General features: G+C 42.4%; 1 protein-coding gene across 1 annotated transcript in view; it reads right to left on the minus strand.

Moving 5' to 3' along the window:
* LOC117346630 (very-long-chain enoyl-CoA reductase-like) overlaps nucleotides 1-23,494 on the minus strand; it is a 61,313-nt gene that overhangs the window by 19,047 nt on the left and 18,772 nt on the right. The window contains exons 2-9 of the mRNA XM_033916518.1: nucleotides 22,263-22,313; nucleotides 16,871-16,922; nucleotides 16,199-16,243; nucleotides 13,187-13,290; nucleotides 10,548-10,663; nucleotides 10,344-10,449; nucleotides 2,645-2,717; nucleotides 2,476-2,519 (exon numbers count right to left, since the gene is read on the minus strand). Of these exons, the coding sequence (XP_033772409.1) occupies nucleotides 2,476-2,519; nucleotides 2,645-2,717; nucleotides 10,344-10,449; nucleotides 10,548-10,663; nucleotides 13,187-13,290; nucleotides 16,199-16,243; nucleotides 16,871-16,922; nucleotides 22,263-22,313 (591 nt within the window). The remainder of the gene's footprint in view (nucleotides 1-2,475; nucleotides 2,520-2,644; nucleotides 2,718-10,343; nucleotides 10,450-10,547; nucleotides 10,664-13,186; nucleotides 13,291-16,198; nucleotides 16,244-16,870; nucleotides 16,923-22,262; nucleotides 22,314-23,494) is intronic.

Raw genomic sequence — 23,494 nt, forward strand, 5'->3', positions numbered from 1 at the left:
GAAAAATGATTTTATTTTCAATTTAGTGATCAAAATGTGTCCGTTTTGAGAATTTATATATGCTGTCTATATTTTGCACTATGGCCCCCTTTTATTAAATCACAATAGCGGTTTTTAGCGCAGAGAGCCTATGAGCGCTGAGAGCAGCGTGGGGCATTCAGCGCAGCTCCCTGCACTAAAAACCGCTATCGCGATTTAGTAAAAAGGGAGGGGGCATATTTGTCTATTTTTGTATAGTTGTTACTGAGGTGACATTGCATAAAGTATTCTGCCTTGACCTCTTTAAAAGCCTGCGGAATATAAATGATAATTAACGTTTTCTCTGCTTACAGTGTGTTTTGTGTTTTTAAAATTTTATTGTTGGTAGATCATTTTGACTTGGCCACGAAGGTAAGGGGGAGGGGGGTAAGGGGGAGGGAGCGAGGGGAGCTGCTGATAGACATCTAGTAATCCTTGCAGGCTTGACTGTGCAGGGAATTATTTTTGTAAAATCATGTTTTGTTATGTGACTGGCATTATTTAGAGTTTAACTTCTATGAATGAATAGAATGAAAATGATATAAAATTACTTGCTTGTTTTTATGTGTGTGCGCTGAAGGAAAGTGGAGAGAGGGTGGGCTGAGGACCCTGAAGGGAAATGGGGAAAAGAGAGTGGGGAGAAGACGCTGATTTATAAATTGACAATTGTACAGAATATTGTTTCTTTTTATACTTAAATATAATAAGTTCAATATAAAACAATTCAAGACTTGTGTGGATGGAATCAGGTGGTTTGCGGGAATGGGGACCGAGCTTATAGGGATTAGTCCAATAAAATGGTATTTTCTTATTTCTCATTATTTGTTTTATTTTTATTTGTTAATTTGTAAAGTGGTGATTGTTTTGTATCAGTTTTTTCAAATTTATATCTACTGTCTTTATATTTTGCACAGTATTAGAGGACATGTATTACTGTTTTTGTGGTGTTGTGGTGTTGCATTGTATGCAGAGTCTGGTTTCTTGGCGGTTCAGTTTAACTTTTGTCTACATATTTCTATTTTTAGTTTGTGATTATTCCATATTGGGCGAGGGTGTATCTGTGGGCGAGGGTGTATCTGTCTGTGTGTATGAAAGGGACATGGCTTTCTGATAGCATCGACTGTACAGGATCAATTGACTGTGCAGAATCTGGCTTGTTTAGTTTTACAATGTATGTATTGGTATTCTAGTGCTCACTGCAGTGTTTAAGATGCTGCCTTTTCCTAGGTACACTCTGGTGCGATATGTGGATTGTTACTAAAAATCATAATTTTCACATAGATGGGGGGTGTCAAAAAATGATGGACCCCGGGTGTCACATATGCTAGGTACGCCACTGGACCTATCTAGACATTTGGTCCTTAGTACATCTATCTTTTTTGGCTGTTCTCTAATATACAGACATCCACATGAAAAATACACAAAAGCCCGTTGTTTTGGATGTGCTAGCAGCCAGCATTCTTGGCAAATTGTTCACAGAGAGCTGCGCACAGCAGAGGGACCCTCTAGGGCAGGGGTGTCAAAGTCCCTCCTCGAGGACCGCAATCCAGTCGGGTTTTCAGGATTTCCCCCAATGAATATGCATGAGATCTATTTGCATGCACTACTTTCATTGAATGCTAATAGATCTCATGCATATTCATTGGGGAAATCCTGAAAACCCAAATGGATTGTGACCCTTGAGGAGGGACTTTGACACCCCTGCTCTAAGGGCTACTGCGATGAATGTCACATTTCAAAGTCCCAGGTACACATGTCACTATACAGCCTTAAAGATCTCAATATGTATACTTTAGAGCAGGGGTGTCAAAGTCCCTCCTTGAGGGCCGCAATCCAGTCGGGTTTTCAGGATTTCCCCAATGAATATGCATGGGATCTATTTGCATGCTAATAGATCTCATAAATATTCATTGGGAAATCCTGAAAACCCGACTGGATTGCGTCCCTCAAGGAGGGACTTTGACACCCCTGCTCTAGAATGAGGGTACATAGAATAAAGATGAAAGAGTGGTGAATTCATGGAATGGCTTCCTGGAGAAACTGGTGGAGATGAAAACTGTACCTGAATTCAACAAGTACATAGGATTTCTAAGGGAGTGATGGGGAGACTGGATAAGCAATATGGTCTTTATTGCCTTCATTTTTATCTGTTTCTATAGCAGGGATGGGCAACTCCGGCGCTGGAGGGCCGGAATCCAGTCGGGTTTTCAGGATTTCCCCAATAAATATGCATTGAAAGCAGTGCATACAAATAGATCTCATGTATATTCATTGGGGAAATCCTGAAAACCCGACTGGATTCCGGCCCTCGAGGGCTGGAGTTGCCCACCCCTGTTCTATAATGTAATATTAAAAAGGGGTCCAACTCTTGATTGTGTCAAATGAGGGTCTATGGTGTGTATATGTATGTAATGACTGTGTGAGTCAGTGTCTTATAATATAATGAAGCTAACCTACCAGAAACATGATCAGAGAGAAGACGATCTGCTTTTGTCCATAAGCTACAACAAAGAATACAAATATATCGTTAATATGATACCTGGATTTGCAAAAGATATATAAACACTGAAGACTATTGCAGTCAGCAGCTGAAACTAACCATGCACATGCTTGCTATGTTACTTACAAGCTGGAGTATAGAGAGGATGATTGATATAATATGCCAGCCAAGCCGCAAGTCCCCAGTAATAGAGGCAGTTCTGCAAAATAAGTGTGCATTAATCTCATCCACTTCTCATATCAACGGAGAGAAATCCTTCTTGCATATAATATGAGAGCGCATGACACTGCATAATAACTAACCTCCTTCACAGTAGTTGTGCACCTGCATAATTTTTTTTTTTTTAACCTTTATTCCACTGGAAATGGCTGAATCAGTGAGATAACAAAACAAAAAGATAAAGTGGGGGAAGGGACTGTACACATCAGCCTCTAGAACAACTGAGAGTTTATTAAATATGTGCAAACCTTTAAGACATGTATACAAAATGACAAGCCCAATAGAGTCCTTAAATCCTTTTTGGTTGGACCCCACCACGCTCCGTGTTTCGGCTTCTTAAAGGAAGCATTATTCAGGGGTGTGCTTGTGATCTCCACTAGATGGTGCTGATATAATGGAAATCTAAAAAGAATTGCTCTAGGCTTGTGTGACAAAATGGATATCTTGCGAAAGAACCGAACATTCGGTCCAATCAAGCAGCTGAGAAAAAGAATCAGCGAGATCAAATTTTCTTGTTGGCAAATAAATCCTTGCAAAGTTGGGGTGAGTGGAAGGATTGACCTGCACTGGTCACTTGGTTTGCTTTTATTTTATTTTTTTCTTTAAATGCCACAACACAGATTTCATAGTTATTAGAACTGTTAGACTTCCAGTTTTATTCCTTCCTTTCTCTCCCTGCATGGCAAAGGGCATGAGAGCCTTTAAAGCTCAGCCCTATGCCAGTGTCACTTCTGCACAAACTGGGTAGCTGCTAAATGGGGCTAAATTAGAGATTTTGGAACCCTTGCCAAGGAAAGATCAAAGACCTTGCCCCAAACATCGGAAGTAAGCAAAGCTATCTCTAGGTATGATAAGTAGAGATAAAATGCAATTCCGTAATCTAGGCACCTGTATCGACATGTCCCTCGCATGCATAAATATATAGAATAGTATACACAAAAGTGCCAGCAGGGGGCCTAAGTGTGGCATGGTGTGGAAATGTAAGGGTATGTGATGGATAGAGCACAGGCAGTGCTTCTACTCAGGGCAGGATTAATTCGTCGAGGGCCCCTAGACACACTGGGCTCTCTGCCCCTGCCCCGCTTGCACAATTACAGTTCTCGTTGCCTTTTTTACCCGCGTTGCTTGCTTGTCTTACTTTCCGTCGATGGGGGGGGGTGCCGCATTGCCAATCGGGGTGGGGCCCACATTGTCGATCGATGCTGGAGGGGCCCATCGCCATTTGGAAAAAAAACCAATGTTGATGCCTTCCTTTATTGGGCCCCCCTGACCATTTCGGGCCCTAGGCATGTGCCTACATGGCCTATTGGTTCATCCTGCCCTGCTTCTACTTATGCATGTAACTTACAGAATGCTGTAAATTACATTGGCAACTGCAGTTTTTTTGTCAGGTCTGTGGCTGGTGTAACCAGGGCGTACAAATGTAAGGTGAACCAGATGCTGTTATGGAATAGGTCCCACTGCACATCCTTGGGGTGCCCAGTTGTAGAATTGCACCCTCTGGGCCTGTTTCTGTGTAGTGCGACCAAAGTTGCGTGCTCAAATCTGTGCACATTGCTGATTTGCGTTCACAACTTAATTGCTTAGCGAGCTCAAGCAGCGCTGCATGTAGCGCAGTGGTTAAAGCTACAGCTTCAGCACCCTGAGGTTGTGGGTTCAAACCTACACTGTGCCGTGTGACCCTGGGCAAGTCGCTTAATCCTCCCACCATTGCCCCAGGTACATGAGATAGATTGTAAACCCACTAGGACAGACAGGGAAAAAGGCTTGAATACTTGAATAAATTCATATAAGCCTTTCTGACTCCCTTGGGAGAATGGTATAGAAAATTGAATAAATAAATTGGCAATTGACAAGTAATAATTGGTGTTAATTAGAAGTATTCTATAAAGTGGTGTGTGTAAATTCTAGAGTGCTAATTAGAGAATGACATGGTGACAAAATTAATCCCCATTCCTGTCCCCATGGATAACCGTGGGAAACCATCTTGATGTCATTATTCAAGGAGAGAGGGAAGAATCAAGAGTATGAATGGGCTCAACCACAGACCCTTAAGCCTTGCATTGAAGAAAGTTGGTGTAGAAGGACTGAGGTTGAGATAGACACGTAAGAATGACACAGGATTGTTTACCGTGGTTATCCGCGGGGACGGGAACGGTGATGAATTATGTCACCGTGTCATTCTCTAGTGCGAATCTCAAAAGAGGGCACAGCCAGGGGAGAAGCATAGCAGGCCATGGGCATTCCTAAAAGATAGGCATAATATGCCCAATCCATGCCCAACATAGGCACACATAGTTAGGCCAGGGTTTCGAGAGCCTAAATGGATGCGCCTAAATGTTAGACATGCTAAGAGCAATTCTGTACATTGTGCCTTACGTAGGAGACATTTTATAGAATCACACTAAGTGCCATCCTTTTGAGTGCTGATTTTTTTTTAGATACTAACTAGCAATAGGGAAAATATACTTAATAAACCCTATGAGTAACACCCTTCATCAATTTTTAGGATCCTCAGCAACACCATTCAGAGTTCAAATCATCTCATTACTCCAAGCTTTATGTGTTAAATCTTCATCGGATCAGCAATAATATTTGTATAAGTAGATTAAATAAAGATAAATTGATTTTTAAATATATTTTAGATTTTTAACTTTTTAAATATTTAAATAAATATCTCATTTAATACTTATAACTAAGTTCGTTTGTACTTAGCTTCATTCTTGTGGTCTAGATCGGGGACAAACATTCACCTTGGTATAGAATATAGACCTAAATGTATAATTTACATGGGAAGAAATCCCTGGGTCTGCTCCTAAACCTTCCTTCCAAACACTTGAGCTCTAACTACTGCCATATGGAAGCCAATCGGGATGAACGTTTTTTTGTTTAATTGTGCAAGGGAAGGATGCCTTCATTGTAGATGTCTGTAGAGCATCTACAGGGACTCATAGGGACGCTTAAGCATGTCCAAGGCAGGGTGTGGGTGTGGTTTCACCTGGAAGTGGCCTTGGGCATGCTTAAGCATCCCTAAGCATCTCCGTAGAGGTGAGACAGACGCCTTAAATGTAGGTCTGCAAAATGCTGGCTTACATTTAAGGCGTCTGTTCAGCAATCTAGATGCAATTCTGTAAAGTACGCTGATGCGTGATTGACATATTGCCATGATATCGGTGTCCTTTACAGAATCAGGCCCATTGTGTGTACTGATCCTCCTCCCCTCTTCCCTCCTCCTATGTGTAGGTTAAAGAGAGAAGGAAGAGCCACTGTGGAAATTATGAGCATAAACCGACTCACAGTCCCTGCTGTCACAAAATACAGCAAGTATTAGCATTGGGTCACTCTGATGAGGGAGCTTTTGTGTCAGGTAGAAGAATGGGGAAGGCATGAAGGCATGCAAGCTGAATTTTCCTAGATGCAGGATCCTCATGATCAGAGGCCCTGGGAGTTCATCTTGCCAAACCCCTACCAGCAGAAATGACTTTCACTCTCCTCCCAGGAACCAAAGCAGGAGGCATCCACTATGTACCACACTGGTGCTAGAATACAGCACTAGGCCCAATGTTAGAATGTTCCCCCAAAGTCAACGACTCTAATGTGAAAGCATTTTCTTACCAATCACTTAATTTAAGATATATCTACTCGTATGAGTGTTAAGGTAGGAATTCAAATTTATGTAGAAGGCATATAGATTCTGCCAGTGAGTCAGCTTAACAGTGAACTCTATTGTCTACTAGTGTTGAGTGAGAACCTTTGATTTGGAAAGCTCTTGCAATTTCTAGAACCAGGGCTAATCCTTCTGCCTAGTAACAGAAGTATAGGTTGTGGCACCCATTTTGGATAAGAAGTCACCACAGGCAGGAGCGAGTAGTCTTCACACCTTCACTTATGTCCCCACTGAACCACCAGGACTCTTTGCCATATGACCAAGGGGGCCGATGGGGATGGGCTTGGTTGGCTCTGTTTGCCCTCAGAAGGGGAGGGGAGGGAGAGGGATCAGCATCACAGGGGAAGGAGGAGATGTGAATGGTAACAACCTGGAAGCTAACTGGGCACTAGCTAATATACAGACCAGTGCCTAGTTAGCTTTGTGGCTAAAGTTAGGACACCCTCTATGCTGGCCACTCTATGTTTCTTATCCTGCATGATCTGTCGGACACAAGGGAAATACAGGAGATCCGCTCTCTCAAGTTCCCTAATTAGTTAATGACCTGAATATAGCTGCTAACCGATTAGGGCCCAACTCCTCTCATGCTCTGTCCAAGATCTACCCATGGATTACCCCAGCACCAACTGGACAGTGCAGGGGCAGTCTGTGATGAAGTTCGGTGGCACTGAATACCAACATTTAGGTAATCGGAAACAATATAATGCGGCATAAGCCTCTCCTGCCTGGTTAAATCACTTTAAATTTGGGGTGGTTTGTAGCTAGTATTCAAAAGAGAAGTTATGAGTATGTATGTAAAGCCAGTTACATACTGTTAGAGATTTTGAGCACAATGCAGTTTAAATAAAAGAATGGCATTTGAAGACAAAAAAAAATGACACGGGTTTCCTCTTTGCAAGAATAATAAAGCAGCACAGCTTTTTAATTAGCAGGGCAAATGGAACTGCATGCAGCATGAGACACATAGAAAAGAGAAAACAAATAACATGTTTCTAGTACAGAAGTCCAAGTAACTCAGAACAGATCAGTACCAACTAAGGGTTGGCCCTCAAGACTTGTTAGAAGGGGCCAAGATAATATGGTGGCAAGAGGTTCTGGCTGCACCCCTGGCTCCCTTTCCGCCCACAAATTCAATCGTGAATCATGATTGACGAGCTGCAAATGTAATCATTACATTTTCCTATCTTAAACTTCCATCACAATAGGCAGCCACTGGTGGCATTGGGCAAGTGGGGGCTGAGGCCGGGTCACAAATTTATAAAGGCAGATCCACTTACTGCCACCTTCTTTCCCTGAGGTCCAGCAGTTCTTCCGTCTCCCCGAAGTCCTTCATTTCCAACAGAGCTGTTTGTTCTCTCATGATACACCCAAACTTCCAGTTTCTTCTTCAACAGCTGTTACCCTCCAGGGAGGTTTGGATCAAGGCACCCAGCTCATTTTAGCTGTGATCAGCAGCAATAACACTGAGCTTTTCAACCTTTCTCGGTTCACATAGTTGCCATCTTACCGTACTACTCCTGCAACATCAGACAAGTACTTGAGAGAGCGGATCTCCTATATTTCTCTTGGGTCCAATAGACCATGCAGGGTAAGAAGAAACATAGAGTGGCCAGAGCAGCACAAAAAATATTTTCAAGCAGCAGCTCACAGGAGGGCTCGTCTATAAACAGCATCTTACAGATGTAGGTATACAAGACAAAGGGCTCCTTTTACTAAGCTGCGCTAGCAGTTTTAGTGCGTGCTGCATTGCCATGCGCGCTAGATGCTAACGCCAGCATTGAGCTGGCGTTAGTTCTTGATGCGTAGCGCGGGGTTAGCACGTGCCTCCATGCAGCACGCAGTAAAAACGCTAGCGCACCTTAGTAAAAGGAGCCCAAAGTGACCAAACATCTGGGGTCGAATCTTGGACTGAGGCTAAGGTTGTTGCCATGCAGATTGATAGTGAGATAGAGTTTGGCACCTAAAGCAGACCCGGGGTGCAATCCTACCAGGAGGTCCACACTAATGACATCAACCCATCACCCCCTATTCACAAATGTTCTCACTCCCAGTCCACGATTTCCAAAGGAGCGCAGGAGGAATTACAGTCAAACCATACCTCACAAGAACCGTCTGAGCCTGTGCATCAGTGCTCCTGCAGAGATTGGAGACCCTCCCCATGAGGTACCATCAGTTCCCAGAACCTGCATTAGATATTGTGAGATCTGGTTGTACCAGGAGTAAGGCAACAACAGCTGAACACAGAAAGCCACCAGAAGCAGAGAATCAGGCAGCAAGTGTATCAGGAATCTTGAGAGTGCTGACTACTGGATCTTACAAATTATTCCACACTTTTCAGTTCATATCATTGAAACAAAAAGTGTGAAATAACTTGTAAGTTTCATAGCTCCACACCATTCTCTTCTTGGTTTGGATGAGAACTTTTCAGCAGTCCCTGGTAGATAATAAAAATATTGTTGAAAGTTTTAAGAAGGATTTTTTGTGTGTGTGAGTGTGTATCCTAGTAATTAAATCTGAAAAGAACTGAGCAGGATTGTTAAGCAAATCTGCCAAGTCCTTTGCTCTTGCCACTCAGACTGAGTTTAAGCTTTTGGATTTTGATTTCTCAGTAGGGTCCCCTTACATTAAGCAAATATGGCATGCTACTGAATTTCTCAAACTGCGCTGCAGAATGTTTTAGTTCTTGCTAAAGAATCCATTCTGGAGTTACTGCGGGAAATGATGAGAAAGAAGAAACATTTCTTTGGGTATACTGGTCTTCAGATACCACAGCCACTAGGAAAATACATAAGAACTGCCATTCTGGACAGACCAAAGGTCCATCAAGTCCAGTATCCTGTTTCCAACAGTGACCAACCCAGGTCCCAAGTACCTAGCTAGAAACCAAGTAATTGTTTATTGTTTATTTACAGCTTCTATACCGCCACTAATGACTGGAGTGTCAATTCAGAGTGGTTTACATGAGCTTCTGTAATGGTGTTACAATGCATGAGCTTCTGTAATGGTGCTACAATACAGAATTGGAATGTTTCTGTGATGGTTTTCAATACAGCTTCAGATGGTACTCACTGGTGGTTTTGATACATTTAGGCATCATGATATGGTGCAGTTACTTATCTTTTACAATTAGTCTTTTTGACTGAGTAAACAGTATTTACACCTATCTTCCCCAGTCTATATACTCTAGAGACTATTAACAGATTTTATGCTGTTTATCTTAAGAAAAAGCAGTGGATTTCCCCAAGCCATTTCAAAAATGGCCTATGGACTTCCCTTTTAGGAATTTTTCCAAACCTTTTTTAAACCCCACTAAGCTAACTGACTTCACCACATTCTCTGGCAACGAATTCCAGAGTTTAATTACACGCTGTGTGAAGAAATATTTTTTCCAGTTTGTTTTAAATCTACTATTTAGCAGTTTCCTCGCGTGCCTTCTAGTCCTAGTATTTTTGGAAAGAGTAAACAAGTGATTCACATCTACCCTTTCTACTTGATTGGGCTGAAAAGTTCTCAGCCCAACCAAAAAGAGAATGACATGGATATGGTTCAGTCAATGATCTGAAACAAAGTCAAAATATAGAATTTCATTTCTGCAAATTGGCACTCTACAGCTACAGTGGCAAAATAACGCTCAGAAATTAAGTTGGTTGGTTGGACTGAGAACATTTCAGCACCCCCTCGTATAAGCAATGCGTTACAAATATGTAATATTTTCAAACGCTCAAAAATGAGAATTAGAAAAACTCTGGAGAAGACATAAAAATGTAAACGTCACTGGAAAAGAATTGGAATTTTACTGGTGAAGATTCCTATGTGCAAATCTCCCACCAAATGCCTGCCTTCTCTCCCACCCCCACCCCACCCCCTTCTCCTCAAGGAAATCAGATAGAGCCAGGACTGTTTTGTGAGAGGCCTGTTGGTATACTTGTGACAGATTACCTTCACAATACTCCTCAGAGGCATGGTCCCATGGGAGAACCGATGAACAAATATTGTTTCAATCAATCTTTTCATGTAGTGGAAAGAATGGCAGATACATGCCAAGCTGGAAACAGCAAGACAAAAGCATTTAAGAAAACGAGAGGAATACAGAATAGGAAACCGATATCTAAAAAATCACTGAGAGCTTGCACACACACTTACTTAACCACAGAATGTGGACTCGATGTGAATGCAGCATCCAGTCCATAGACAAAAGGCAGGCGGAAATAGAACAGAAAATAGATAAAAAGGGGACCTGCATATTCTGTCAAAAATACCTGCAAAAAGAAGAAAGAGAATGACTAATTTTTAATCTATTTATTTATTTATTTAAGGCTATTTAAGGTTTTGCATAGGCAGCATATTTGTTCTTAACAATAAATCATAGCATCTAAAAATGTAGTGAGAACGAGAGGGCACTCTCTAAAGTTGAAAGGGGATAGATTCCGTACAAACATAAGGAAGTTCTTCTTCACCCAGAGAGTGGTAGAAAACTGGAACGCTCTTCCGGAGGCTGTTATAGGGGAAAACACCCTCCAGGGATTCAAGACAACGTTAAACCAGTTCTGCTGAAACAGAACTTACGAAGGTAAGGCTAGTCACAGATAGGGCACTGGTCTTTGACCTAAGGGCCGCTGTGGGAGTGGACTGCTGGGCACGATGGACCACAGGTCTGACCCAGCAGCGGCAGTTCCTATGGTCCTATAAAGTCTTAGTTCTCACGGTAGCCAATCCAATGGCCAAAACCCAAGAAATAGCAATATTCCATGCTACCAATCCAGGGCAAGCAGTGGCTTCCCCCATGTCTTTCTCAATAACAGACTATGGACTTTTCCTCCAGAAACTTCTCCAAGCATTTCTTAAAACCAGCTACGCTATCCGCTCTTACCACAACCTCTGGCAATGTGTTCCAGAGCTTAACTCTTCTCTGAGTGAAAAAAAATTTCCTCCTACTGGTTTTAAAAGTATTTCCCTGTAACTTCATCAAGTGTCCCCTAGTCTTTGTAATTTTTGACGGAGAGAAAAATCAGCCCATTTTATGGCTGTGGTAAAAATGGCTTTAGTGAGCAGGAGAGATCTGCGCAAGGGCTCACTAAGGCCACTTTCTACTGCAACTTAGTAAAAACACCCCAAAGTTAAGGGCTCCTTTTATCAAGCGGTAGTTTTTAGGCCAGCGCGGGGGTTAGCGCGTGATGAAAAGTCGCACGCGTTAACCCCTCTAGCGCAGCTTGATAAAAGGAGCCCTATGTACCAACTCTTTTATTTATATTCAGCATTTATGAATGTTTAAAGGGCATCACAAATATGTGTATAAGCTGCAACCATGTCAGCCTCGTACACATAAGTCAGTCTTTCCATTTCTCTGGCCGAACATGTCTATAAATTATGTGCAGAACAGCAGAATTTTACCACTTTGCCTATAACTTTTGAGCTAACCTACAACCCCATTTCCCAGTATACACATTAATTTGATGTGAAAGGTTTTATACATAATATTATGTGGGTGGCTTCATTGCCAAAGGATGGTCTTTATGGATGCCAGGATCATTGATTCAGGTTGGTTTGGTTTTTTGAGGGGGGATGTGATTTTATTTCTAAGCTCTTTTCTTATTACTATAAAATATATGAAGGAACCTTTTTTATTATTATTATTTTACTGTGGGAACATACTGTGGGAAAGCTTTTTTCAAGCTTTTTATTTAAGTGTCAGTGTTAATCTGTTTTATGAGGTTCTGATAGAGTCACTTTACCTGATGTTTTCCTGATTCACTTATATACCCACATAGGAAGATCGATTCAACTGTTTATGCTGTTTTCATACTGTATGGGGATGATAATCAAAACTGCCAGTCAGTTTTCAAAGCAAAAGTCCATAGGGGGTCACTGAAAAGTTCTCAGCCCAGCCACGAAGAGAATGATGTGGAGCCATGAAATGTAAGAGTTATCCCACACTTTTCTTGACACTTTTTGTTTCATTTCATATCATTGAAACAAAAAGTGTCAAGAAAAGTGTGGGATAACTCGTAAAGTTTCATGGCTCCACATCAGTCTCTTCTTGGTTGGGCTGAGAACTTTTCAGCAGCCCCTTGTATTACTGCCCCCTTAAAAAATTACCCACAGAGACTACAGCTGCTTTCTCTGAATGTAATTTTTCCATCAAAAAATAATCTGTGTAGTTTTGATTACGTACAACTATATGTTTTGTTTCTTGACTTTCCCTCTACCTGCTCCTAAGATGACCTTTGTTGTCTGAGGGTATAAGGGTATGTGTTGAACAATGCACATGGAGTTAAGGTAATGGGTTGCAAGTACTGTGTCAGGACAGGAATGACTTACAGGGACTGCCACTTGTATGATAGTTTCTTGGCAGACTTTTAGTAGGGTGCTTTTCCATTGTCTTCACTAGTCATCTTTGCTTCCCTGCCTCCCAGAGCACACATCTACTGGCCAAAAGTGGATGGATGACTGAGTTGACAAGAGCCAAGCTACTTCATGGAAATCCCCTGCCAGGGCAGGATTTAAACACAGGTTGTGAGCATAATAGGCTGGTGATTGTACCATGAGCTCTCCTACCCATTGACAAGTTGGGCAATAATCAGAACCCCAATCCGCATGGGTAAAATGTCATTTTAGCTTCAGAAATGAATTTCCTTATTGCTCTCCCCATGTATGACGTGTTGGCTACAGAGAGTTCCGATAGAGTAGGAGTGTCTTTGTTCTGACTGCCCATTGAATACTTTTAAGAAACACACCTTTTACAAGCACTGCTGCTTAACTTTGCAACGTGTATTGAAACTCACCATAGTCCATCCAACCTGTGGACCTAAATCTTTAAAATATAGAGTAACAGAGCTGCTGACTGGAAGGTCCTGAAGGACGTCTTCAACTTTCAAAGATTTGCCTTCTGCAAAGGAAACAATACACAATGATATATTTACGTTAATCACAATAGAGTTCTAGAATATCATCTGGCATTTCTAATTATCAAAACCTCTTTTTCTCAACATCTGGAAATGTGCACAGGAACTAATCTCTACAGAAAAGATCGGAAGATCTTCCAGCCAACCTGAGTGACTTTCTGCAGCAAAGTGGAATGGCCGGGTGAAATTTGACCATTTAGAGAGCTCAAGATGCTTTAGAGACTTAAGAAAAATATGATTTGAAGGACACTGTATCAAATGAGATGGTTTACTGTGCTGGAGTTGCTATTTTGGTTTGGCAGTTTTCTTCTGTTCCTTTGGGCGTCCATCTTGGTTGTAACCAATCCCAACTAGAAGTAAATAAAATGAGCCTCCATTTGCATCTGCTCAAGGGTGAGGATATCTGAATCCATGTTTAACCCTCTTCTCTCTACGTAATCCAGCCAGCACAACAACAATCCCTAGTTAAGTGGTCATAGACCCTCTGCTCTCTCTATGACACAGTGCAAATGCGCCCTAAGGACTCCTTTTACAAAGGTGCGCTACGGGTTTTACCATACGCACTGGATTAGCGTGCGCTAGCAAAAAAAATCTACTGCCTGCTCAAAAGGAGGCGGTAGCAGCTAGTGCATACGGCATTTTAGCGCATGCTATTCCGCGCGTTAAGGCCCTAGCACGCCCTTGTAAAAGGAGCCCTAAGTTTGGCCATAAGGTATTGCTATTTTACAACAGATGAGACTCCCGCTCCTCTCTTGACACATCTCCCCAGGGGCTATGAATGCTTCATCTATACAGGGGACCTCTGAACTGTGGAGATATTTAAATTTGGGAAGTGTTAGCTTACTTTTATTCAGAAAGAGTTCTAAGTCCCATGTTTGAATCAAGCCCTATAAAGAGGAAGTTTGCAACAGAAAGCAGAGTGACTCTGACATTTGAATGATAGCCTGTAAAGATAGCATTTGCATTTATTGCTTTACTTTACATGTTTCTGTGTCACGAATGAGGATTTTCCCAATCAAATTTTAGAAACCTCCTCAATTGCTTATTTGGTTTTACGTAGTCAGAGATATGCTACCAATTTCTTATAAAGGGCCTTTGTCAGATGTGTTCCATTGATTCAAACGTGGGACTTAGAACTCTTTCTGAATAAAAGTAAGCTAACACTTCCCAAATTTAAATATCTCCACAGTTCAGAGGTCCCCTGTATCTCAGGAAAACCAAATAAAGCTCCTATATGTAATCTTTTTACCAACCCCATCTCTGAGTTGGAACATAAACATATTATATACTATGAATTCCTACATCATATGACAATTATCTTAACCTTATTCAAAAAGAAAAAAGGACATCTGGGCAATTCATCTCCTCCCCAAAGAAAAGAAATAAGCCCCACTCTCAACCACTATAGGCCCCTCCCCAGGTCTACATTTAGGCCCTCTTTTACTAAGGTGTGCTAACCATTTAGCACGTGCTAAAGCGTGCATGTTAGTCTATTGATGCGTTAGCGTTTAGTGCGGGTTGGGCCCATGTGCCTCAGGCCCCGCCCCCAGGTGGGACCTAAGGCTCCCGGGCCTATTCTGATTGGCCCAGGCGCCTTAGGCCCCACCAGTAGGCGGAGCTTTAGGACGGATGGGCCAATCCGGCCTCATTCCGTCGTTGGCTGCCTGCCGGACAGACGAGTTTGACTCCCATCTGTCCGGCCAACTACACAAAGGTACGGGGAAGGGGGGTGGGGGTGCCGTGGGGGTCGGCCAGGGGGGTCGCGGGTCGGCTGGGGGGGCAGTCGGAGGTTCTTGGGGGGGCGGTCGTTGGGGTAGGGGGGTTTGCGTCGAGGGCAGGAGGGCCTGGGATCCCTCCTGCCCGTAATGTAGTGCGGGGTGGGGGTAGGGGGTCGCCGTGGCCAGGAGGGTTTGGGCTCCCTCCTGGCCCGAACAACTAGCGGGGGGGGGGGGGTCGCCAGGGCCAGGAGGACTTGGGCTCCCTCCTGGCCCGATATTGTCGGTGAGTTGGGGAGTCGGCGGGGCAAGAGGGCTTAGGCTCCCTCTTGCCCCGATCGTGTCGGGTGTGCCGCGGTTGGCTGGGGCAAGAGGGCTTGAGCTCCCTCTTGCCCCGATCGTGTCGGGTGTGCCGCGGTTGGCTGGGGCAAGAGGGCTTGAGCTCCCTCTTGCCCCGATCGTGTCGGGTGTCAGGACCGCCAAGAGGAAGCAGCAGGACATCGGTAGGAGCTTCTACATGATGGGGGGGGGGGGTCGGGAGGCTGTGGGGGTGCAGGTGCGGGTGGGAGTGCGTGCGAGCGGTCCTTAGGGGTGGGGGTGCGTGCGAGCGGTCCTTCGGGGTGGGGGTGCGAGCGGTCCTGTGGGGGGTGAATCGGACATCGGGGGGGGGGAACTATGTAAAAAAAATTTTGTACAACGCGCTCACACGTATAACGTGTGAGGGTATGCGCAGTACGTAAAAACCACGTATAACACGCGCGTTATATGCGAGAAAATACGGTACATTGGTCTTTACCACCTCTACCAGGAGACTGTTCCACGCATCTACCACTCTTTCTGTAAAAAAGTATTTCCTCAGATTACTCCAGAGCCTATCACCTCTTAACGTCATCCTCTCATTCCAGAGCTTCCTTTCAATTGAAAATGACTTGTGACACATTTATGCCACGTAGGTATTTAAACGTCTCTCATATCTTCCCTTTCCCGCTGTCACTTCTTCTTCTTGATATGCAGATCTACTTCATGCATATTAATTGTGAATATCCCAAAAACCTGACTGGGTGGCGTTCCCCCAGGACAAGTCTGGGACCCCAGCCATACTGAATTAATTGGAGAATGAAAGAGAAAGGTGCAATGAGGTGATGAAACATTGAGCTCACCTCTCAGTGACACTTACTAGGATCTAGTCTTATTGACTGTCGAGCTGGGTACCACTCTGGATCTGTAAAAACACAAATTAATGAAATACAATGCAATCCAGTAAAACTTCTATACTGTCTTCCAAATAACCAGTACAGCAGTTTAAAAAATAAAAACATTTCAGGCCACCATATTGTTTAACACATTTCTCTAGGCCTAAAGCAGATATAACTGGTTTCATTTTTGGTAGCTCACTTTACCTGACAACAAAACCCATGTGGAAAATTTCCACATTTCTCTCCAAGAAATGACATTGAAATATAACTGCATGCCATCAATAATATTTATTCATTTGCTTTATTTCCGGTCTGCTTATCCACAATACTAGGTGGAGTACAAAGAAACATAAGAAATAATACCTCAGATAGGACACAAGAACAGTAACACAAATCATAAGGAAGAGTACCAAAAACATAAGCAGCTATCCACCAGACCCTAACCATTGCATATACAACCCACTTAACAATAAAATAATAAAAATATAGTACCACTACAATCATCATATGCAAATCAACTTCATCAAAACATACCCAGTAGTCAGCAAAACATACCGCGCGCAAATCTCCACAATGCTTTCTTGTAATCATTGGGCCCAAAGCAGGAGAATGTTACCTATTTATGATTAATGTTCTTGGAAATTGATACTTACAATACTTATGAAACATCAGTCTGATATCATTAATTCTGGCATGTGGCTCAATCTACATAGAACAGAGAAAAAACCAAAAACAGCTCTTAGGTTTTTTTTAATTCTCCTGGCCCCAAGATTAGCAAGTGTTGAGGCTCCTGTTTGCACTAAAATAAATATTTTGTGAATAATAGGTTGACTCTGGACTGACAATGGAACAGCATTCAAATAATATTGTAAAAAAGGCACTTTTCAAGCCTAAAATGCTTCATAGTATTTAATCTTTATTAGAAACTTAGGGCTCCTTTTACAAAAGTGTGTTAGGGCCTTAACGCACGGAATAGCGCGCGCTAAAAAGCCCCGCAAGTTAGTCGCTACCGCCTCCTCTTGAGCAGGCGGTAGTTTTTTTGGCTAAAAGCGCTAACGCACCTTTGTAAAAGGAGCCCTAAGCTTTAGCAAGTGTAGGGTGTTATAACACAGACTATTGCAATATTGTTTGTTTTTTTAGGCCTTTCTGACAAGAAATTTAAAAAGCTTTCAAATAGTGCAAAATGGGGCAGCAAAATTAATCTTGGCGGGGTGGGGGGCAAATGATTTGAACACATTGCACCATATTGCGTTCAGTTTTATTGAGTCCCATTAAAAGCTAGGATCAACTTTAGGGGTCCTTTTGCTAAGGCATGCTAGTGCATATTAACGAATAATGCTATATCCTATGGATGCGTTAGCACGCATTAGCATTTGGCGCTCGCTAGGACCCACTAGCGTGCCTTAGTAAAAGGACCCCTTAGTTAGTTACCCCCCTTTTACTAAACTGCAATAGTGGTTATTAGTGCAGGGAGCCGCGCTGCTTCCGACACTCATAGAGTTCCTATGAGCGGCGGGAGCAGAGCATCCAGCACAGCTCCCTGTGCTAATAACCACTATTGCAATTTAGTAAAAGGGGGGTTACTTAGGTGCCATTGACTCGTGCTCAAGTCCTAGCAACTTGATGAATTACAGATTTAAGAAGAAATCGGTTTTGTGATAGTCCGGTAAGATCCTCCAGCAGCGTCCCCGTGGTTGTTTTCAATGTGTCCAACCATCTGGTTGCAGGTCACCCTCTTCATCTGGTTGCTTAGATCTTCCCAAACATGATGTCCTTCTCCAATGATCTTTCTCTTCTGACTGTCCAAAGTATGACAGTCATGACTTCATCATTTGGGCTTCGAGTGACATAACCAGTTCGATCTCTTCCAGAATCGATTTGTTAGTTCTTCTAGTGGTCTGCAGCATTTATAAAATCCTTCTCCAACACCAAAGCTCAAATGAGTTAATCTTTCTGTCTTGTTTCCATCGTGTCCAGCTTTAAAGTCTTAATATTTTGTTTTAAAAATATTCTCTGGTTCAAACCCTGGCTACTTACAAAACCTTGGGCCCCTTTTACAAAGCCACGGTAGCGATTCTCATGCAGCACATGTGGGCTGCATCACATTTGCCGTGCCAGGACTCACTACCGTGGCTTTGTAAAAGGGGCTCCATGTTTCTTTGTATTGTCCATCCAAAAAATTAAAATCTATTCCGGAACAAGAATGGTTATTCCAATCTTAGTCATACTGCTTGCCATATGGGGCAAAGACCCAGGATTATGGAACTCCCTGCCTCCGAAAATTAGAAAAATCAGTAACTATATGAGATTCAGGCATCTACTAAAACCTTGGCTGTTTCAGAAATACTTCAATGTGAGTTCTAATTAGAATAGTTTTTGATTCCTTACCATTTTTAGCTTCAGGTTAATAAGTTTTAAGTTTAAGTTTATTAGGATTTTTATATACCGCCTATCAAGGTTTTCTAAGCGGTTTTACAATCAGGTACTGAAGCATTTTCCCTGTCTGTCCCAGTGGGCTCACAATCTATCTAACGTACCTGGGGCTATGGAGGATTCAGTGACTTGCCCAGGGTCACAAGGAGCAGCGCGGGGTTTGAACACCACAACCCCAGGGTGCTGAGGCTGTAGCTTCAATAAGCCAGTGATTGTTTTATGTCTTAGGAAGAACATAAGAATAGCCTTACTGAGTCAGACCAATGGTCCATCTAGCCCAGTACATCTTCGTGGAGGCCAATCCAAGTCACAAGTACCTGGCAAAAGCCCAAATAGCAGCAGCATTCCATGCTACCATCCAATGTTTGTCTCAACAGCAGACTATGGACTTTTTCTCCAAGAATTTGTCCAAACCTTTTTTAAAACCAGCTACATTAACTGCTCTCACCACATCCTCTGGTATTTAGTAATTGGTTTTAGTAATGGCTACAGAGTTTATTTGCAACAATTATGTATTTTTTTTTTACCTGTCTTGACCGAGATATACAAAATCAAGATCTTTATGCTTTTTTGAGGAAGGTCAGGGTACAATGGAGGCCCAGGTATTGTTTAAACTAGGCTGTTTATGGTACAGCTCCTTCTTACTTAGTCAATAGATTTTCTTTAGCATCATACAGACATAGTAGAAGAACTCATCCTTTGTTTAATTTTCCATCTGTCCAGGGTTGCAGGAGTAAGAAATTTCTAAATCATACTTTGGTATCTCAGGCAGCTCTTCATGACAACGAATTCCGAATATTGTTGCTTAAGTGAAACATAAATGTAAATATTAAATTTAAATTAATTCCTTAAATAAGCCTGACCCTTCATAGACTGTTTTATATGAACATTCAGAGTTTATCCATTATCCCCCAGATTCTCGTATGGTGCCTAAAATTGGATGTCAATTTTCCAAGATATGTGCCCAATTAAATTGGCTAAGGAGCAGCTAAGGGGGGAATTTATCAATGGGTGCTAAGCATTCAAGAAACAAAAAGAAACTGCAGACAAAATGTACAAGATGCAGGCAATGTTTGTTATATCAAATGTAAATGCGGTTAATGGTATCAAAATGTCTGGGTAATACTATAGTAGTGTGGAAACTGATTGCAGTCAGACAGGAAAATCAGTATTAAAGCTTTTGCTTGTTTCTTTGGAAATGAAGCACACCATCAACTGTAACATTTGCCATTCATCCAGTCACAAAGGTGGTGTTAAAAAGAGTGGTGTGAAATATTAAAGACCGTACGCTGTACGGCAGATTGAGTATATGTGTGAGAGGACTGTATAAGTTGAAAGGGGATAGATTCCGTACAAATGTAAGGAAGTTCTTCTTCACCACCCAGAGTGGTAGTAAACTGGAATACTTTTCCGGAGTCTGTCATAGAGGAAAACACCCGCCAGGGATTCAAGACAAAGTTAGACAAGTTCCTGCCGAACAAGATCGTACGCTGATAGGGCTAGTCTCAAGTTGGGGCGCTGGTCTTTAACCAGAGGGCCGCCGCGTGAGCTGACTGCTGAGCATGAATGATGGACCCCTGGTCTGATCCAACAGCAGCAATTCTTATGTTCTTATTTCTAGTCAGTTAATCCAACAGACTCTGAGGCCTGGGATCATATGCTTATACGCATGGGTAGGTTAGAAAGCAGAGCTGGAACTAGGTGGGGGAATGATCAAGGTGTTGCCTTGAGCACCTTATTTTGTTTTAGGGCACTTTTTTTGCACTGTTTGGTAGGGAGGAGCACTTTTAGAAGTTTGCTTCCTGATTGTGCTGGTTGTCTGACATGATGGCTATTAGGAGCAGGAGAACAGAACTATTTGTTTTGCCAGCACTGGAACCATTCATGTAGAAAACATTGCTTCTGAAACTTGAGGCATTACAGTGTTAGAACTCTTGCGAGCTGCCATTGTGACATCTAAAATCATCTAACCATCTGCAAGCAGGACTTGATAAATCAAGATCAAATCAAAGCATGAAAGATGTACTTTTGAAGACTATGTAACGTGGAGTGGGAGGCTTCATGGTTGGTTTACATCCAACATGGTGACCCTCAACCTGGGGTCTATAAAGCCAAATGAAATGCAGAAACTGAGAAAAGAGCAGGCTGATGGTACTTCTGAAAAGCTGTGCTTTAAGGATGCTGTTGCCCGATTCCATGCTGAAACAGGAAGATAGGGGCACCTTTCCACGTTCAATGTGATACGTCCGTAATAGATTTGCGTATTTGGTCTCTAGATGTTTTGGTGGCCTTTGATATCCTGGATGGTCGGATTTTGTTGCAAAGATTTTTGGATTTTGGTATTCAGAGATAGTTCATTTATGATCTTCATATTTGCAGGAACAGTCCCAAGGAGTGCATGTGGGTAATTCTTCATCTTGCCCTAGATTAGGGGTAGGCAATTCTGGTCCTCGAGAGCCGGAGCCAGGTCAGGTTTTCAGGATATCCACAATAAATATGCATGAGATAGATTTGCATCTCAAGGAGGCAGTGCATGCAAATTCATCTCATACATATTAATTGTGGATATCCTGAAAACCTGACCTGGCTCAGTCTCTCAGGGACTGGAATTGCCTACCCCTGCCCTAGATGGTCACCTACTGGAGTGCTACAAGGATTGGCTCTTTCCATTTAACTTTTTAAATCTTTATATGGTGCCCTTTTGTTGGATGTTATATCTTCAGGTATATTAATGCCTCTTTGCCAATAAAATGCCATTTTTATTTTCTCTTGACTCCTCTGTGCAAGATGCAGGTAAGTTACAGCTGTGTTTTACATCTATTGCTGTTTGGGTGGCAGCAAATCTCAGTTTTATCCATGTTTAGGGCCTGACAATGGTTTTTTGCAAGATTCTCGCCTGACATTCTTTTGTCTCAGTAGCTAATGTTGTCGTAATTCAGTTGAGTTTATGAGCATGTTAAAGTTTTGGGTTGTCCTACTGGACAATTTACTTATGATGAAGCCTTTGGTGCTGTTATTTTTTTTAGCACTCCAAATGATAAGGCATCTAAAGCCAGTTTTCTTTCTGTTCAGTTGTGAAATAGTGGTGCTTTACTGCCTTAACTAAATTGTAATGTGTTATAGAGATGTGTTCAATGGAATAGTCTAAGTACTGCCCTTTTGTGGAAATTCCACCCATGTGTTAAAAATAAAGTGATAAAAAAGTAGCCTAAGGGTTAGAGCAGTAGACTAAAAACCTGGATACTGGGTTTGATTCCCACTGCAGCTCCTTGTGACCCTGGGTAAGTCACTTACAAAACCATAGCGTGGTTTTTAGTGCCGGCCATAACGGTAACAGCTCCAATGCTAAAAACCGCACTACCGTTTTGAAAAAGAGGGGGGGGGGGTAACTCTCCATTGTCCCAGGTTCAACACCTAGATTGAGTCCACTGGGAACAGAAAAAGTTCTTGCGTCTATGTTAATCGCTTTGGTTGCAATACAGAAAGGCAGTGTATCAAATCCTGACCTAAAATGTGATTTATTTGTAAGCTATCACTATTAACCCTTAATTCTCAACATCTTTTTTTCATAATACAGTACTTTAAATCTTTAACCTTATTTTTATGTTATACCTTATCCAGGAAGCATAACTGTTTTTTGGTCTTGCAGTCGAGGATTTCAACCTTAAGGACAGCAAAAAAAAAAAAAAAAATTTTGTTTTTAATCTAGATATAACAATTTATAGTCATCTGTTTGCTGCTGATGACTCCTCTCTACCAGTTATTTTCTTCCTTAGGCCTTTGTTGAATTATCTGCTTGTCAAACAGTACTTCTAGATAGAGAAAAGCTCTTATGCTCAAAACATCTTTTCCACAGTATTACTACTTATAATTTCTATAGCACTACCAGATATATGCAGCGCTGTAAATTAAACATATACCTATTCAGATATCTATACCCATTGTATCATTTCCTCTACCAGAATATACTCAAACCTGAGATGTCCTGTCTGTCCATATTAGTTTGTAAGCTCTTCTGAGCAGGGACTGTCTATTGTATGTTAAACGTACAGCGCTGCGTACGCCTTTCAGCACCATAGAAATGATAAATAGTAGTAATATAAGACACAATCCCTGCTCAATAGCAGTAAGTCATCTATCTCTGTCTAGTGATTTCAGTAGCATCACAGGTGAATGTGACTCAAGAGCAAGGGCAGACTGACCATTAGAACAACAGAGCAGCACCCAAGGGCCCACAGCCGTAAGGAGCCCACTCTCCCCTAGCGTTCATCTAGTGCAGTGATTCCCAACCCTGTCCTGGAGGAACACCAGGCCAATCGGGTTTTCAGGCTAGCCCTAATGAATATGCATGAGAGAGATTTGCATATGATGGAAGTGATAGGCATGCAAATTTGCTTCATGCATATTCATTAGGGCTAGCCTGAAAACCCGATTGGCCTGGTGTTCCTCCAGGACAGGGTTGGGAATCACTGATCTAGTGCAGTGTATCGCAAACTGTGTGCCATAACACACTAGTGTGCCTCCTGAGATTTCAGGTGTGCCATGATTCGCCAGCTGATGCCTACAGGATGTGCTTCTTGTGGTGAGAGGCACATCCTGTAGGCCAGGGGTGTCAAAGTCCCTCCTCGAGGGCCGTAATCCAGTCGGGTTTTCAGGATTTCCCCAATGAATATGCATTGAAAGCAGTGCATGCACATAGATCTCATGCATATTCATTGGGGAAATCCTGAAAACCCGACTGGATTCCGGCCCTCGAGGACCGACTTTGACACCTGTGCTGTAGGCAGTCAGCCAGGGCTAGCGCCTCTCCTTTTGATCAAATCATTGTTGTTGGGTTTGCTGGG

The sequence above is a fragment of the Geotrypetes seraphini genome, chromosome 12 (assembly GCF_902459505.1).
Source record: "Geotrypetes seraphini chromosome 12, aGeoSer1.1, whole genome shotgun sequence".
Taxonomy (NCBI): domain Eukaryota; kingdom Metazoa; phylum Chordata; class Amphibia; order Gymnophiona; family Dermophiidae; genus Geotrypetes; species Geotrypetes seraphini.